At 37.6% G+C, this 18,119-nt stretch overlaps 1 protein-coding gene across 8 annotated transcripts in view; it reads right to left on the bottom strand.

Annotated features, from left to right (window-relative positions):
* The window catches only part of ELAPOR2 (endosome-lysosome associated apoptosis and autophagy regulator family member 2), a 221,335-nt gene that overhangs the window by 71,271 nt on the left and 131,945 nt on the right, over window positions 1-18,119 (bottom strand). For 7 of the 8 annotated variants that reach the window (XR_014815973.1, XR_014815970.1, XR_014815971.1 and 4 more), the window contains 2 exons: window positions 7,385-7,580; window positions 2,951-3,098 (listed from right to left, as the gene is read on the bottom strand). Coding sequence is in view for 3 of the 8 variants with exons in the window: in XM_003130217.6 (XP_003130265.3) it covers window positions 2,951-3,098; window positions 7,385-7,580 (344 nt within the window). In the remaining 5 variants the exon portion in view is untranslated. Of the gene's footprint in view, window positions 1-1,341; window positions 1,396-2,950; window positions 3,099-7,384; window positions 7,581-18,119 lie in introns of those variants that run through there. The other variant, XM_084977243.1, reaches the window with a different exon arrangement.

Here is an 18,119-nt window from a genome sequence, read left to right as displayed (position 1 = left end):
AACCATCCTCATTACTGTAATAAAAAGCCTAGCCCCATTAATAAGTGGGGGAGGCAGGCAAGCAGGAGCGTGGGAGACAGAGGAGGAGAGGGCAGTTAACACTGAAAATTCACGTAAAGGAGAAAAACGTCACTACAGAAATCTAAGAGCTTGTAGTCACCATGCAGGACCAATAGTATAAAAATAAAGCTTATATTTACAAAAATTTATTCGTTTTAACTAACAAATAATGAAATCTCCTTTGTTCTCTGTTCCCCAGGACTTAATCCAAATGTGTAGGTAAGTGGCTGCAGCCAAAGTCAAAAGCCCCCAATTTGTATTTGGAGGTAAATATTAATGACCTTCCATGCCAATTCAAATGAAGACAACTGCTATCTTTAGTACCAAACACCTTTGTGCTTTCCAGACAATTCTTCCAAAATACCCAGGGGTTGGGATATACTTTTCTAAGTGTACGAAGAATACATAGACATCAAAAATTAGGCAACCTTTATAGTCTTACACAAGAGTTGACAACAGAGTAGGGTTAAAAAAAACATCTCATCATCTATACTTCTGCCAAAATGGCTAGTTCTCTCTTTTAAAGATCATTTTTTCACTTCTTCCCTCCTCCTGACCAGTTTTAAAAACAACATTAAAACCTTCTCCATAAGAGCTATTTCCTAAAGATTCACTAACTAGAAAATAGATCCTTTTAACATCCAAATACGAGAGAATACCAGCTACTGAGGGTATTTGTTTTAAGAGAATTTAACTGTCATGTTTATATTAAAAGCATAATGACAATCCTACTGGAAGCAATGAGCCATTTTTAAACAGATATGGACCCTAAAAATACCTTTGGTGGTCAATGTGTGGATAAGCTAAAAGCTTTTTTTCCAGCTGAAATCAGACATCAGGTGTGACTGTGACATCTTACTGCTATTCTGGAGACCTGAGTTCTGCTATGCAGTCTAAACGTCACTAGTAAAGGTATAACCTTGGTCTGATCACTTACTCTCTCTGGGTTTCAGTTTAATCATTAAAAAAAAAAGGACAGAAATTCCTGGACTCTGAAAATTAAAAACTGCATTGCTTTCAATTATATAATGGTCACAGGTACAAGTGCATCTTTCAGTTTTCAGACATTTCCTTTCCACTAACTATTAACATGATGACCATAAGGTAGTGACCCTTTGAGACAATAAACTGCAGCCTATAAACTGAAATCAATAAAAGGGGGAACATGAACTCGCCATCGCTTCTCTATCACCAGAAGAAGAAAGGCATTCTTTTTTTTTTTTTTTTTTCAGTGGCTGCACCTGTGGCATATGGAAATTCCCGAGCCAGGGGTCGAGCCACAGCCAATGTAGAAGCAACGCCGAGTAGTCATGCTGTGAGCCACACGGGAAGTCCAAGAGGCATTCTCGAAAGGAAGTAATGAACCCCATGCCTTCAAAGTACCTTTACTGACAACTCTTAAATGGACAACACAAAACTAAATGCTTATTCTAACAATTATACAGTTACCATGTTCTTAACTTTTAGGTTTAGTAATATTGCAAAAATGTCCCATGGAATAAGGAATCATTCACTCTGTGAAGTGTCTTGCAAACAAAATGTAACTTCAAAGGCAAATCTATTTGAATATTGCTTAATATTTTCAACTCATCAAAGGATATCAGAGCTAAGAGGCTCCCTGAAAGTCTGGACTACAATCCACTTTATAAATAGGAATGCTGAGGGCTGGAAAGTTAACTTAATTGTCCAGCAACACACAACGAGCAATTGCAGAGCTGGGACTGGGCCAGAATCTCTTGACCGCAAATTTATGGCTCAAACTTTTAAGGAAAATATCTCTTCATAGCAAACTTTTGATTTAGAATTCTCCATTATGAAGAGCAACATAAATTTGTTTTAGTCTTATCAGTACATTTACTTCTAAAATCTAGACCACAGAAATATTTTACAAAATATTTTCCCAGTAACTTGCACAACACACACTTTTTTGGGGGGTTTGAGAAGTTAATGTGATCAACTTTTCTCAAACTTTTGAGTCACTGCCACAACAAATATTTGCAAGATTAGATCCAGTTTGTATAAAGTAGTTAAATAATTTTCATGGTAGCAGACTATTCTGATAAAACCATTATTTTATCCTAAATTATGTAATGTTATTTAATCTCTTGCCAGAAACACTGACTATCTCATCCACTGATTCCTTTATATTGTACAAAACTGGCAAAATCAGAAACATACAGTCACTTCTAGTTCCTAAATATTGTCCATGAATACACTTAAATAGTTCAAATATTTGATATTATAAAGAGGAAAAAAAGCCTTTAAAGAAAAACTAGGAGTTCCCATCATGGCTCAGCAGAAACGAAGCTGACCAGTAACCATGAGAACACAGGTTCAATCCCTGGCCTCCCTCAGTGGGTTAAGGATCCAGTGTTGCCGTGAGCTGTGGTGTAGGTCGAAGATATGGCTTGGATCTGGTGTTGCTGTGGCTGTGGTGTAGGCTGGCAGCTGTAGCTCCGATTGGACTCCTAGCCTGGGAACCTCCATATATGCCGTGGCTGTGGCCCTAAAAAGATTTTTTTTTAATTAAAATTAAAAAAGAAAAACTAAAACTTGTAAAAATATATTTTTAAACAAAGCAGCATCTGTAGTTATAAAAAAATTAGAATGAATCTTGGGGAAAATACCTGTCACACACAAAGCCTCAACCAAATGGTCATCTAATGATCAAATCCAAAAGCAGAACAAGCCATTGTTACTCTTCAAGGTGAGAGTTCGGAGGCAACAAAACAACATTAACCAGAAAATATAAAAATAACCACTTCTTTACATATCAAGACTTTCAGTTAACACAAAAAACCAAGGAGGCATACAAATGGAGTGGGAACCAAGAGAAATTTCACATGAATGTCCCTTAAAGAATGAATTCTAGAATATAAAAAGGACTTACAAAGAACTCAAAGAAGATGTTGTTGTCAACATACTGGTACTCAAAAAAGACATAACCCGATTTTTTGAGGTGCACAGCATATATCAAGGACACCGTGCAGTCATCACGGTTGGACTCTATGTAATTTCCACGGGGAACCCAGGAAGAGCTGTGGAAACAAAACCATTTCATGTCAGCACTTAGAAACTTCTTCTGTTCACAAGTTCTGAAACTCAGATTCAAAAATGGTTCCACAGAGCAGGGTGGGGATAATTGAGGAGTTTGGGATTAACATATACACACTACTATATATAAGATAATCAAAAAAACCTATTGTATAGCATAGAGAAACCCATTCAATATTCTGTAATTACCTATATGGGAAAGGAATCTATAAAAGAATGGATATAAGTATATGCATAACTGAATTGCTTTGCTGTACACCTACAATTAACATAACATTATAAATCAACTATACTCAAATATAAAACAAAAATTATTAGAGTTCCCCTGTGGTGCAGTAAGTTAAGGACCCAGGTTTGTCACTGCAGCAACTGCGGTCACTGCTATGGTGCCGGTTCGATGCCTGGCCTGGGAACTTCTACATGCCACAGGAGTAGCCAAAACAAAACAAAAATAAAATAAAAATTAAAAAAAAAAGCAGTTCTATCAGCAAAGCACAGGAGAGGAATCTAAAACCCATGTGCAAATCAAAAGCCAACACCACCACTGGAAAAAGGTTTATTTCTTGTGGCACAGGACTTCCAAAATCATAGTTAGGTTATACAATCAATTTGCTATGCAACTGTTATTCTTTACCAAATATTTGATCTGTAAATAAATGACCACTAGTTTCAGTAATCTTAGATGGAATTATTCTCTCAAGTAACATCTGTAGTTTTATTTATAAACATACACCTGGCAGGGGAATAAAAAGGTTCCTTGATAATGAGAATAAGAAATCATTGTAGAAAAAAACCCATTTGTTTGTTTGTTTGTTTGTTTGGCCATGCCCACGGCATGCGGAAATTCTCAGGCCAGGGATAGAACACATACCACAGCAGCAATTCAAGCTCCTGCAGTGACAACACTGGACCCTTAACCACTAGGCCACCAAGGAACTCCAGGAAAAGCCCATTGAAAATGAACCTAAGTAAAATACAGATCACAGTTTCACAGTACAGAGAAGGGGTAAAAGTCTGATTGGAATTTTTAATCTAAAAAATAAAATGAAAAATTAAAAAAATACACTCGTGAACAAAATTTGGGTTGTAAATCTAACCATAAACTAATCCTTAGATTAACCAATTAAGAGCCAGGATCAACATTTTGGCCCCAAAAAAACTTCTAACCAAACTGTATTTTAGTACAACTTACTATCCTTCTCTTCAAATTTAACTTTCTGTCTGGATGATAAGACTGAGATTTTGGCAAATTCTTTCCTTTTTACTAAGAGAAAAAAAATTGAAGGAAAGACAAAGACTTCCACATCCCAAGATGACTCTCTAGCTGGTATTGGATTTGCCCTTTTCTTTAGCAATCTAGTACACTAAACTCACAAAACACATTCAGGCACTGACAACAGGCAGTGCAGGACTGAGATTCCTAATGGCAGCAAAATATATGAGACAAAGCCCAAATTGACCCCAACCTCATTCTTCAGGATACTTTCCAGACTATGGCAGTGGGAGATAGCACCCAAGCAGAGCAGTGGTCTGGTCTCACTGAGCTGAGGAGTGGAGAGGAAAGTCTGGGGCAGATGAAACAACTGGAATTTATTTACAGGCCTGGAAACCAGAGAAAAGAGGGGCTCTGGAAGTCCATATGAAGTGTTTCTGTAGGTCCAGGCTTGGGGTTGGGGTGTGCGGACCCACCCAAGAATGGCCGCTACAAAGCTGACACATCATCAGAGAGGTCGCTTTTCTGTGAGGTGCCAGAGCTCCAGGCCAGCCAGAGAGGAGAAAATTTAACACCCATACTGGACATTCATCAGAGACACCAGGATTGCCACATTCTAGGAACAAGGGCCATGCCTGAGAGTAGGTGTCAGCTACTTTTTTCATAAAGGACCAAAGAGTCAATAACTTGGGCTTTGTGAACTGTCTGGTCACTCCTGCAACATTTAACTAAGCCATTGTAGCTCAAAAGCAGCCATAGAGAACACCTAAATAAATGAGTACAGCTGTATTCATACAACTTTATTTACAAAAATCGAGGGAGGGCCCACAAGCCATAGTTTGCCAACTCTTGCTTTGGAATTAAGTGTGAAACCAATAAAAGTCACCCTAAAAAAATACATTTTTTAAACCAGACCTGAGGAGGTCAAGGCACTCTTCTAGTAAATAAACTGCCTCCCAGAAAAAAAAAAATTGACACCTTTCAAACAAACAAACAAACAAATCCATGTTCCTACATTTTAACATTCATGATGCCCAAGATACAATAAAAATTTACTATAAATGAACAAAGTGGGAAAGCGTGACCCTTGAGGAAAAAAGACAGCCAAAAGAAAGAAGTATTAAAGACAGCTTCTAAAAATATAATCAACATCAAATAAAATGAATATACTGAATGAAAGGATGAGGAATCTCAACTATTTTCAGGGAAATAAGAACCATTTGAAAAGCTACATGGAAATTCTGAAACTGGGAATTGCAATATGTGAAATTTAAATTTCAATAGATGAGCTTAAGATCAAATTTGAATCTACAGAAGAAAATAGTTAATGATTGAGAAATAGAAACTATGTCATCTGAAGTATAAGAGAAAAAATTGGGGGAAAAAAATGGAACCTCAGTGACTTTTGGACAATACCAAGTGGCCTAATATACATGTAATTGGAGTCATAGAGGAAAGGAGGGAGAGAAAGGAGCAGAAAAAAAATAATTGGCGAAATAATGGCAAAAAAAATCCCCAAATTTGCTGACAATGTCAACATACAAATCCAACAAGCTCAGTGAACTGCAAGCAGTCTAAGTATAAAGAAAACCAGTGCTGAGCACATCATACTCAAACTGTTGAATAGCAAAGATATAGAGAACACTTTATAAGCAATCAGGGAATTAAGGACACATCATATAGATGGGAATTAACCCTACAAAATATAATTGATTTTTTATCACAAACAAGGAAGAGTTCAGAAGGTAACAGAACAGACATTTCTCCAAAGACAGACAGATGGCCAAAAATCACATCAAAAGTTGCTCAACATCACCAGTTAGTAGAGAAATGCAAATCAATGTGGTATCGCCTCACACCAGTCAGAATGCCCATCATCAGAAAGCCCACAAACAATAAATGGTAGAGAGGGTGTGGAGAAAAGGGAATCTTCCTTCACCGTTGGTGGGAAAGTAAATTGGTGCAGCTACTATGGAGAATAGTATGGAGGTTCCTTAAAAAAAAAACTAAATATAGTAAATCAATATGCTACTTGATCCATGGTTAGGTGAATCCACCAGATGTAGAAGGGTGGATACAAAGGGCCAACTGCAAAGTTACAAGAGGATGTTCAACTCCAAGGAGGGTCAACACCCCTAATCCCACATTATTCAAGGGTCAATTGTATATGGATGTGTGCGTCTTATATAATATAAACACACACACACACACACACATATATACATCTCATAAATAGTTAGAGGAATAATCCTGTTAATGCTATCTAAGTCACAACCCTATACAGTGAAATTACCATTACCAGAGGGTAGAAATGTCACTTGGCAGTGAGAAAGAGACAGGTAGAAAGCAAGGGGGCTGGAGGGAAGGGGCAAACACATCTGTCATCACAGCTAGGGAATTCCTCAGCATCTTTAGCTTACAGTAAAAATTTTGAGCCTTGAGACACCATCCTTGTCAGAAGGTAGCCAGAGTCCAAAAGTTTAATTCTCCCAAACATGGCCATATAAAAGGAAATGTGACACTGTCAACACAAGAAAACAGGAAGGGTCACAGCCCAATGATAAACATTTTGTGTTTTCTCAAAACAATTTAACATTCCGCCAATGTTTTCACAGGCAAAGCTAATGGAAATGAGCAAAGATGCTTTCCACTTTAGCTGTTTAACCTACTCTCTGTAACAGGAGATAATCAAGTGTCTAAATGAAGGTTATACATTTTTCCTTTCAGAGTAAAAGAAAAAAAATTAAAAATCATTCATTAAAATTAGAGAAGGGTATATAGAAACAACACTGGCTTAAATATAGTATAAATATATTATTAGAAAATTAATTTGTTTTTCTAATAGCTTTATTGGATTTTTATATATAGTATCTATTACATCCTAAGAGCAATTCTTTAATCCTCATGAAAACTCAGCTACAATATTCAAAACATGTGACTCCTCGAAATCATTTTATCTATAATCCCAGTCACAACTGAGAAATTGAGATTATTATCCTCAACTTCTTTCTGGAAAAGAGCAACCAGACCCTCATCATGGCTCCTTTGGATTCTTACTTGTTACAGCCATCTGGCCGGCTGTCAGAAGGGCCAACCACAGTGTCCATGAATGTTGCAACGTTGGAAAATCCAGCTGGCAATTCGTCCCATTCATCAAATTTGATGCCACTGCCCAAGGAATAGGTGCCTTCACCACACTTACTGCATACCTGGTTCTTCATTTCTAGATACTCCCCAGAAGCACAGGAGAAAGCTACAAGGCAGAGAATGGATAATCCATTAGTCATAGCACCCTCCCATCACTTTCCTCCCCTTCACACTGTCACCACACATGTGTATACACAGAAAAGAGGGATTATTCTTAGGTTTGAATTCCTAACTCTATCTGGCAAATGCTAAGCGCAAATAAAATGTTGATCCAGTGAGTGACATAAACATAACGGGGACAAAAGGAAGGTGGTGCTTCACATGCAATAGCTAAATAAGTATCTCCACTCCGAAACTATGAGTCCATGCTTTCTTATTCACAACTCTCACCTACTCATTTCCACAACCTCTGTCTTTTTACTAATGTCAAGTCCTGTGCTAATTCTGAGAACTGGAACAAGAGATGGCAGCCACGGGCAACATGCAGAACAGCTGACCCAGTTATAGAAAAGACTGCAATTCTGCTAAGTTATTATTCATTCAGCAAATGCAAATCTATGTCCCCAGTTGTGTGGCTCCGGGCTCAGAGCAGTATTAGTGACTCAAACGTTGCAAAGAGTTTTCTAATCCTTTAATCAGGATATTAAAGAAACAAGAACAAAATAAAACCTCCAAATTATCCAATGAAGAAAAACGAATCTCCCAGCAGACAGTGAAGCAAGAAAGCCGTCTCACATTAGAGTAGACTGTCCTTTTAGAATACATTTGGAAACACGGCAAGATATAAAAACAAGCTAATTTTGAAAAAACTAATTGGAGAATTAGAGCTAAAACCCACAGTTATCTACTTACTCATCCACTGAACCAATATGTTCTCCTTCAGAAAATCTTAAGATGCTGTACAATCAACTTCTAACCCTCAAATTAACATCTCAAAATAAGCAAAACATCAGAAAATAAGAAAAGTTTAGGCAAAAAGTACTGCATGCTGGCTCTAGGGTCAAAACTATCTTGGGATCAAGTTGTACCACTTCCTAATTCTGTGACCTTTAGTGAGTTCCTTCACCTCTCCAGATCTCAGTTTCTGTCTCTGAAAAATGAGATAATAATCATAGTATTGCCAGATAGGGTGATACTGAGAAAATACAATATAGTGTAAAGTGGTTACCACGGTGCCCTGCATGTAAGAAATGCTCACAAGACATGATTAGATCACTACCAACACTATCAAGAATCACAGTTACAGAAAAAAATTTTATTTTACTTTCTAGGAAAGTGATAAACAATATCATAGGAGTCCCCGCTGTGTGCAGTGGAAATGAATCCAACTAGGAACCATGAGGTTACAGGTTCGATCGCTGGCCTCGCTCAGTGGGTTAAGGATCCAGCGTTGCCGGGAGCTGAGGTGTATGTAGGTCGCAGACACGGCTGGATCTGGCACTGCTGTGGCTGTGGTGTAGGCCAGTAGCTGTGGCTCAGATTGGACCCCTAGCCTGGGAACCTCCATATGCCGCAGGTACAACCCTAAAAAGAAAAAAAAAAAAAAGTATCATAAACCAAGAGCCCACATTGCACTAAACCAGGGGTCAAGACACTAGAGCTCACAGGCCAATTCTGGCTTGTTTTTTTGTAAATAAAGAAAGTTTATTTATTTCTGTGTCAGAAAGTTTTTTACTGACACGCAGTCCCAGTCATTCATTTACATACTGTCTGTAGCTGCTTTCACAGCAGGATGGCAGAGGTGAATAGCTGTCAGCAGGACTGCACTGCCTGTCAAGCTGAAAATATTTACTTTATGATAAAACAAGGCTATCTTCGAAGACAGTTTAGTGTCCAAAACTGAACTTTTAATTTAATGAGATTAATTTTTTAATGATAAGTTGTTCAAAGAGACCCTAGAATATAAAAAGTAGATGACTGTGTCTGTGTTATTTCAGAAAGTGTTCACTACCCATAAAAGTCATTAAGAATATTCCTGACTCTTTCAGAAGTGTTTCCTTATCTAAGGTCAGAAGGCAAACAGAGAGAACGTTAAAAGTCTGTACTGAGCATTTATAACACAGTCAGTTCTTTTTACTCTTAATAGTTATACAAAGCTTTAGTGAAAACTAAATTGGTGAATAATGAATGATTGCTCCTGGAGAAAATAAAGAGTTACGCTCTCGTGAGGCTCTGGTCATATCTTTATCAGCAGATCAATATATAACCTTGTTTTATGTGTATTTCAGTTGAAAAGCATCTGATTTAACATATATTGTTGATTCGTTAACATTAAACTAGGCCAAAAACACTACTATTTATACTTGAACTAAGCTTATTTAACACATGAATTTTCTCCAAAAGGACCAGGATAGATTTCTTGCGCTTGGGATCACTAGCCAGCATGTCAGCACTATTTTAAACAGTAAAATAAACAATAAAAAGCACAAAAATGCAACAAACATGGCATTACATCAACTGTGAAAAGGACCTTGTCGGCAGTAATGAGAAAGCCAGTGTCATCTGGCTCGACCTCAGCTAGGATCATATAGTCAGGTGACTCAAATGTGTACTGTTCTATATATGTCTGCAAATGATGGCCAAAGTATTGCATGTATTGATTTGAGAGTTACAAATAAAAATTTTAAGGTAGGTGAATATGCAGAAATGGAATCCATGAATGACGATTAATGCATTTTAACAGACCTGTGAAGGAGGAAGATATTATGCCCATTTGCCAGAAGAGGAAACTGCATCAGAATACATTTAAATAACTGGATTAGAAATGTATCCAGTTAACAAGTGGCAAAGCTGATATTCAAATTCAGCTGATTCCAAAGCTCATGTCTCAAGAAAATTCAATTCAAGCAATAGTTATTAAAATCAATGCAAAAAAACAAGCAATTTCTAATTAATTCACTGTTATATTTCGCATCATTCTTCATTTGCTAACGTGAACTATAAAACAATATTCTGTGCATTATAAAGCAGTAACAATTCCCTACCCTCAGATTTCTTATGAAATTGTAATATATTATAGCTAAAACACACATATTTATGAAATATTTTAGCAAGTTACTAACTTGCATAAATTTCAATGCCTTTTCTATAAAAGGAAAATAGTAATAATGTCTATCTTCAAGAGTTTGTGGAATACTTGAGATATACCGTATAAAACATTTAGCAGTGTGCCTGGCATAAAGCATGTAATAATTGTTAGCTACAATTATTTATAATATAATTTAGGAATCTTGGACAGCTCTTTAGATGTTACAGCTCTTTAGAATAACTACGGTGAAAGTTTGTCAAATGGGTAAAAAGCCTTTAACAACACAGGAGAGCTAGAGTCTAAAGCTTCTTGAATTTTAATCATCTGCTTCTCCTCCATCTTTTTTTCCATCCTGGAAGCTAGCTCTAGAGCCAGACATCAAAGAAAGGGAAGAGCCACACATTCTTGTTAAACCCAATTTACTCCTTGAGACAATGTCAGCACAGCCCCCACCCCACCCCTCCCCCACCCATTTTTGTCAGGCTGCAGCAAGGACCAGCTCTTCCTTTTCTGATATCTTCTATCCTAATTGCATCTACTTTCTACTTTAACACTGCTTTCTTGGCCTTTGTTTTTTAGTTGGATTATAAGGGTTTTTATCATCTTAAGGACTACATTCTTTTTATTCACATTTTTTTAGAGCACAACATAAGACGCTTTCAACAAAAGCAGTATGATAGACAGTTATTGTAAACAGCTGTATTCACTGTTGTGAATGTGAGTTTGATTACATTTCATTTAAGCAATTAGTCATTTCTAAAGTAAATATTATTTTTCTTTAGCTACCTTAAAATCCTAGAGTAAGTGAATGGAAGATAAGCAAATAAAGTTCTGAGATAAGAACAGAAAGACTGTTGGCATAAGGTCACACACTACTTACCTATCAGTGGCCTTAACCTGGGATGTTCATACTTTACCTAAGCACCCAGTAAAAGACTGATGATAAAAACCCAACCTCAGAGTTCCCGTTATGGTGCAGGGGAAATGAATCTGACTAGTATCCATGAGGATGGGAGTTCAATTCCTGGCCTCACTCAGTGGGTTGAGGATCTAGTGTTGCCTTGAACTGTGGTGTAGTTCGCAGATGCGGCTCAGATCTCCTGTTGCTGTGGTTGAGGTGTAGGCCAGCAGCGCAGCTACAGTTCCAATTAGACCCCTAGCCTGGGAAATCCCATATGCTGGGGGTGTGGCCCTAAAAAGAAAGGAAAAAAAAAAAAAAAAAAAAACTCCTTATATACACACAATGAAATACTAATGAGCCTTCAAAAAGAACAAATTTTTGCCTTCTACAGCAACACGGACAGCCTAGGAGGACATTATGCTAAACAAAATAAGTCAGACAGAGAAAGACAATTACTTTATGATATCACCTATATGTGGAATCTAAAAATACAACAAACTAGTGAATAAAACAAAAGAGAAGCAGACTCACAGATATAGAGAACAAAGTAGAGGATAAATTAAAAAAAAAAGCTCAACCTCTAAAATTCCAAACTGTAACCAAGAGATCATGTGCTAATAATCTCAGTGTTCTTTTTCTCAGCTTAATGCCTCTTCTCTGACACCTATTTCTGCTACCATAAACACTGAAATATGTCAGTATGAAAAATCAGCAGTGGACAATTAAAAAACATTTATGGGAGTTTCCATCTTGGAGCAGCAGAAACAAATGCGACTAAGAACCATGAGGTTGTAGGTTCGATCCCTGGCCTCACTCAAGAGGTTAAGGATCTGGCATTGCCGTGAGCTGTGGTGTAGGTCGCAGACGCGGTTCAGATCTGGCATTGCTATGGCTGTAGCATAGGCTGGCAGCAACAGTTCCAATTAGACCCCTAGCCTGGGAACCTCCACATGCCACAGGGGCGGCCCTAAAAAGACAAGAGACAAAAAAATAAAACGAAATGAAATGAAAAATAAAATATTTATATCCATTTCTCACCAACCAGCAAATAACTGGGTAATTTACTTAACCCCCCTTTCCTCCATTCATTCACATTCCAAGAAGGACTTCACCTTTCCCTCCTCCCTCCCAAGACCACCAGTGGTCCTATGAGACACCAGAAATCACTCTGAGAGTAAAAATGACATGAATATACAAAGCATCATTATCATCATGCAACCACCCCATACAGTACATCAAATAATGGTTTCTGAATTCAATCATTTATATGCAGATTATCATCTATGATTTATGCCTAACAATAGAGAACATCTATTTTTCATCTTTTCACCACAAGGGCCTCTTAGTTTTGCTTTTCTTCCTTCAGAAAACTCATGTTTTGCAAGATGATGGAAATCAACTGCATGTATTCATAATTCATCCATTTTTGGTATTTTAATTCAAAGTTATTTATTACTGAGATTTGTTTTCTAAAGAGCAAACAGTAATAAAAAGCAGTAATCAAAGAATTTTCTTTTTTTAATTTATTTTTTATTAGGGTATACTTGATTTACAGTGCTGAGTCAATTTCTGCTCTACAGTATAGTGACCCAGTCATATATATATATACATACACACACACACACACACATATATATATATATTCTTTTTCTCATATTATCTTCCATTGTGGTCTATCCCAAGAGACTGGAAATAGTCTCATTGCTTATCCATTCTAAATATAATAGTTTGCATCTACCAATCCCAAACTCCCCATCCATCCCACTTCTTTTTCCCTCCCCCTTTGCAACCAGTCTGTTGTCTATGTCCATAAGTCTGTTTCTGTATTGTAAATAGGTTCATTTGGGCCATATTTTATATTCCACATATAAGTGATTTCATATGGTGTTTGTATTTCTCTTTCTAACTTACTTCACTTGGTATAAGAATTGTGAGTTCCATTCATGTTGCTGCAAATGGTATTATTTCATTCTTTTTTATGGCTGAGTAGTATTCCGTTGTGTATATGTACCACATCTTCTTAGTCCATTCATCTGTCAATGGACACTTGGGTTGCTTCCACATCCTGGCTGTTGAATAGGTATAAAATGAACATAGGCCTGCATGTATCTTTTTGAATGAAAGTTTTGTCCAGATATATGCCCAGGAGTGGGATTGCTGGATCACATGGTAATTCTATATTTAGTTTCCTGAGGACCCTCCATACTGTTTTCCATAGTGGTTGTACTAAATTTACATTCCCATCAACAGTGAAGGAGGGTTCCCTTTTCTCCACATCCTCTCCAGCATTAGTTATTTGTAGACTTGTTAGTGATAACCATGCTAACCAATGTGAAGTGGTGCCTCATTGTAGTCTTGATTTGCATTTCTCTAATAATTAGTGATGTGGAGCACGTTTTCATGTCCTGCTGGCCATCCATATGTCTTCTTTGGAAAACTGTCTATTCGGGTCTTCTGCTCACATTTCGATTGGGTTCTTCGTTTTTTTGCTGTTGAGCTATATGAGTCATTTGTGTGTTTTGGACATTAGACCTTTGAATTTTCAATTCACTTGTTCAGTGAGATGTTGATGATTTAGTGAGTGAATGCACCATCATTAGAGGAAAGTATGTGGAAAGTACATTATTTCAATCAACAGATATTTCTTGAGTATCTAATATTTAGAAGGCAAACACAAGGCACTAAGGCTATTTTGGTGGAAAAGACGGAAACGATCCCTACTCTCATGGAGCATCTAGTCTAGTCTATGCCGGACTTATCTTCCTCATAATGGACCGAATTTACATTCCCCTAGGCTAAATTCACCATAAAATATGTCTTACCTATTAGCCTAAGTTAATAGCTAAATAAGAAATAATTACATATATTCATGGGGACATGATTAAGTTAATTCCAGAATGAAGATGAGCCAATATGCCTATTTTCTTCAACTGTCTCATGTCATTTACAAAAGATACATAAAACAAGGTTAAAGCTATAGACACTGTCACTACTGACTATTCAAGAAGGACACTCCTCCCACTATTACTCTTATTCACAGCCATTAGGGGAGGAACAAACAGGAAAAATAATGCATGGTCTGTGGGTCTCAAAAACAATAAATTTTACCTTCATCAATCTTTAGCCACACAATTATCATTATCAGATAATTAAAACTTCAACTGCTTGCCAAGTCTATAAATCTTCCCATGGAAAATGCAAAGAAAGTAGGAAAGGGCATCTAAGAGAAACTAAACATCAGACTGAATCCTGCAAATCTCAGGGCTCCTCTTCCTCCCTCAGTGCCAGTGACAAGGAGAATGCTTGAACACTCTCTTTTCTAAGTTCTTATCTCTGAAATTCTTAGAGAAGAAAGAATAATGTCTCTTATTTTACAGAAATGAAAGTGAGACAGAAGACTCCAAAACACGACATTAAAACAGGCCATTTATTGCTAATGTGCTGATTCACACAGGAAGGCATTTTTTTTTCCTGTGGCTGAAAGGAATCCTTGTTCACATTAATTGAGGTTTTATTTATCATAAATGTGTTTTTGTCAAAATCCACAAGGCAGCAGTGCAGGCTGGCTGTAAGTACGTCACCTGCCTGCCACATTCAAGGTGAGGCTACAGAAGAATAATGGGAGGTGATACTGTGCAAAATCTAACAGCAGCAGACACTGCAGTGTTCCTGTGAGTATATATTCATGAGCATTAAGAAGCTAAATTACTACTCCACTCTAACTCACAAGTGATGGGATCTGAGGCATGATGGGATCACAGACGAATAAAGTATGATGTGCAATAACACTTAAAATGATCAGAATGACCTAAAGAGACTTTTGAGATCATCTGGTACAAATCCCCCCAATATGGATGGCAAGTTTCCTCATCTGTGTGATGTGGAGCAACTCAGTTCAACTTTTCTACTGTCACTACGGGCAGGCTCACTACCTACGAGACTCCCAGGACTCCTCTGACTACCTAACAGACTCCCTGCAGTACTATGAAGAAGAAAGATTTCATTATGGCTAAGCTGAGAAAAATCCACGGTTCTTATTTGAAGTAAAGAAGACTAGCATTAAAACAAACAAAAAAACCTCTGCCCTAGAAATCAAAAGACACAAGTTCTAGCAGAGCTGCCTAGCCACATGGAGTAACACAGGAGTTGCTCGGTTAAGTCTGAAGTGGTCTGATAAAATCTGCAGAACTGAATTCTTTAAGCCTGATCCTACCAATAACCATCTTTAACTTTTCATTCAGACTTGGGGATGAGGATGAAGGCCACGGAGATGAGTTGTTAAGTTCATGTTTGTGCAATTCTGTGACAGAGAAGGGAGAAAAAATCATTTTCACCTCTCATTTTATGAAGATGAAAGGAAGACAGAAAATATACAAAGGAGTACATTAGTGCAAACCAGTCCCAGCTAATGCTCTCTAATTCCCTGTTCTCTGAAAAGTATATTCAGTGAAAGGACTGACTCATCTCTGAAAACTAATTCTCACCTTGAACATTCTTTCCAATGAATGGGTCCTCACAGAACCTGATCAGCTAGTATGATAAGACAGTCACTGCGCTTCATAGAGAAAACTGGTCAACCAGAATACCTGGTCCACCCATTCCACTCCCCCCAGAAAATCACCAACTCCTGGGAGGGAAACTGATCCATCTAACATCACAGCTACAATCCCCATTAAATTAGTGGAGCCTAGATTAAAATTTCTCATCTCTTTACACGTGAAAGCTAACTAAGATAGTGTAAAAAAAACATTACAAATGTATTTTACTGTGACTAAGAATAAAGAGACATCAGTGTTTGATGGGGAAGGAGACCAATTCCAGTTCATTGAGCACAGGATGAAACAAGTTTCTGGAAAAAAAAAAAAAATGTAACAGCTAAGGTCAGGGGAAGGAAAATGTTAAGAGCGTTTGATGAGGTCACCAAAGGGGGCAGAGCAATGCAGCTGTGAAATCAGTTTTCTCAACATCCAATTATGACCCAACACTTTGATTCTTATCCTCCTGAACCTTTCCTCTTCCTTATAAAGTGTCGGTCGCCCTGTCCTCCCTGATAGTCTCTCTACCCTTGATTCTGCAGTTTTGAGGGCTGAGTTCTCTCATCTCCTTGTAAAACACCGTTTTCAAAGCAGGTCCCTCAACCACAGCTCCTGTCAAACACTACAATTGATATAAAGCCCATTTTTATCTACATCTTAACAAATTCATGCATTCCTACCTTTTACCCACCAATCATGTGTTGCTGAACAGATTTAACTTCAACACTTTTCCCACCTGGAATTTAATACACAACATCTCAAACAAAGCCTACTGAGGCAAAATGTTTCTGTCCTTTCATATATAGAAGTGTCACAATTTTTTACAAACCTGAGTAGATTTCAGTGTTTCACCTATAGAAATGAAACATTGAAGGCAGTCTCCAGTTTGATGACACCTAAGTTCTTCAATCAACAAATATCTCAGTGTTTGGAGCTACCGTACGATCCAGGAGAGAATTACAGCTCCTCTCCTCTTGGGAAGAATGAAACAGGACTCTATTCTAAATTAAGAATTTCTATAGTTAAAAAAAATACCAATATTTTTCTAATACATGTTAAATAATGAAAGTATCTGTATATTTATATCAAGCACCAACAATTTTCTAGTCACAGAATATAAAAAAAACACTAAGCAACTTATTGTATTTGAGGATATAATTACAAATGTGCCCTCAATTCTGAATGTTATTCTCTTACCTTTCAGAAAAATAAACACAACTAAGAATAAAAATCTAGAGTTCCCACTGTGGCTCAGCAATGACAAATCTGACTAGTGTCCATGAGGATGCAGGTTCAACCCCTGCCCCTGCTCACTGGGTTAAGGATCTGATGTTGCCATGAGCTGTAGTGCAGCTCGCAGACATGGCTTGGATCTGGCATTGCTGTGGCTGTGGCTGCTGGCTGTGGCCAGCAGCTACAGCTCCAGTTCAACCCCTGGGAACTTCCATATCCCCCGGGTGTGGCCCTAAAGAGAAAAAAAAGAAAAAAGAAGAAAAATCTACAAATAGGTCATTAATCAATTAAAATAACCTACCAAGCAGTATATCTGAGCCTTTAAATGCTATCTTGTAAAAAAATCCATTTACCCTATAGGTAAATCCTATAGGGATATTAATTTGCCTCACATTTCTATCAAGAGGTAAATATAAGGGAGCATGATGCCTCAAGAAGGCAACTAACACTTGTTCAGCAAACGCTGAAGTGCTGTCCAAAGAGGTCAGACGCCAGAGGGATTCAGAACACAGACCCAGGAGCTAGATTGCTCAGTTCACATTCAGTTCTTTCTCTGATCTACCTATGTGAGGTAATACAAGTACTTATTTCACAGGTTGTTGGGAGGACCAGATCTGAATGAATACATGTAAAGCAGTTACAATTGTGCCTGACACATAGCAAAGTGAAGACTGGCTCTTAGGATTTTGTATTATTATTACGACTAAGTTATATTATTATATAGTCATATATTATATATCATATATGACTGCAGGCACTATAGATTACATATAGCATTTCATTTAAGCCCATCAAACACCTGCTAATGACTTTCTCTAGGTCCAAGTCCTGTCCTTGGTATAGAACACTGGAGCCTATGAGATCTGCCTGATCTCTAACCCCACTCACTTTCTCCCTCAGCACCAGCCATGCAGTTCCCAGATCCCACTGAAAACTGAGTGCTAACCC

Source organism: Sus scrofa, chromosome 9 (assembly GCF_054392235.1).
Source record: "Sus scrofa isolate SSC_HxYL_T2T_F1_AM1 chromosome 9, Sscrofa_HxYL_maternal_Yorkshire_Landrace_v2.0, whole genome shotgun sequence".
NCBI classification, from domain to species: domain Eukaryota; kingdom Metazoa; phylum Chordata; class Mammalia; order Artiodactyla; family Suidae; genus Sus; species Sus scrofa.
This window is presented reverse-complemented; position numbering and strand designations above follow the sequence as displayed.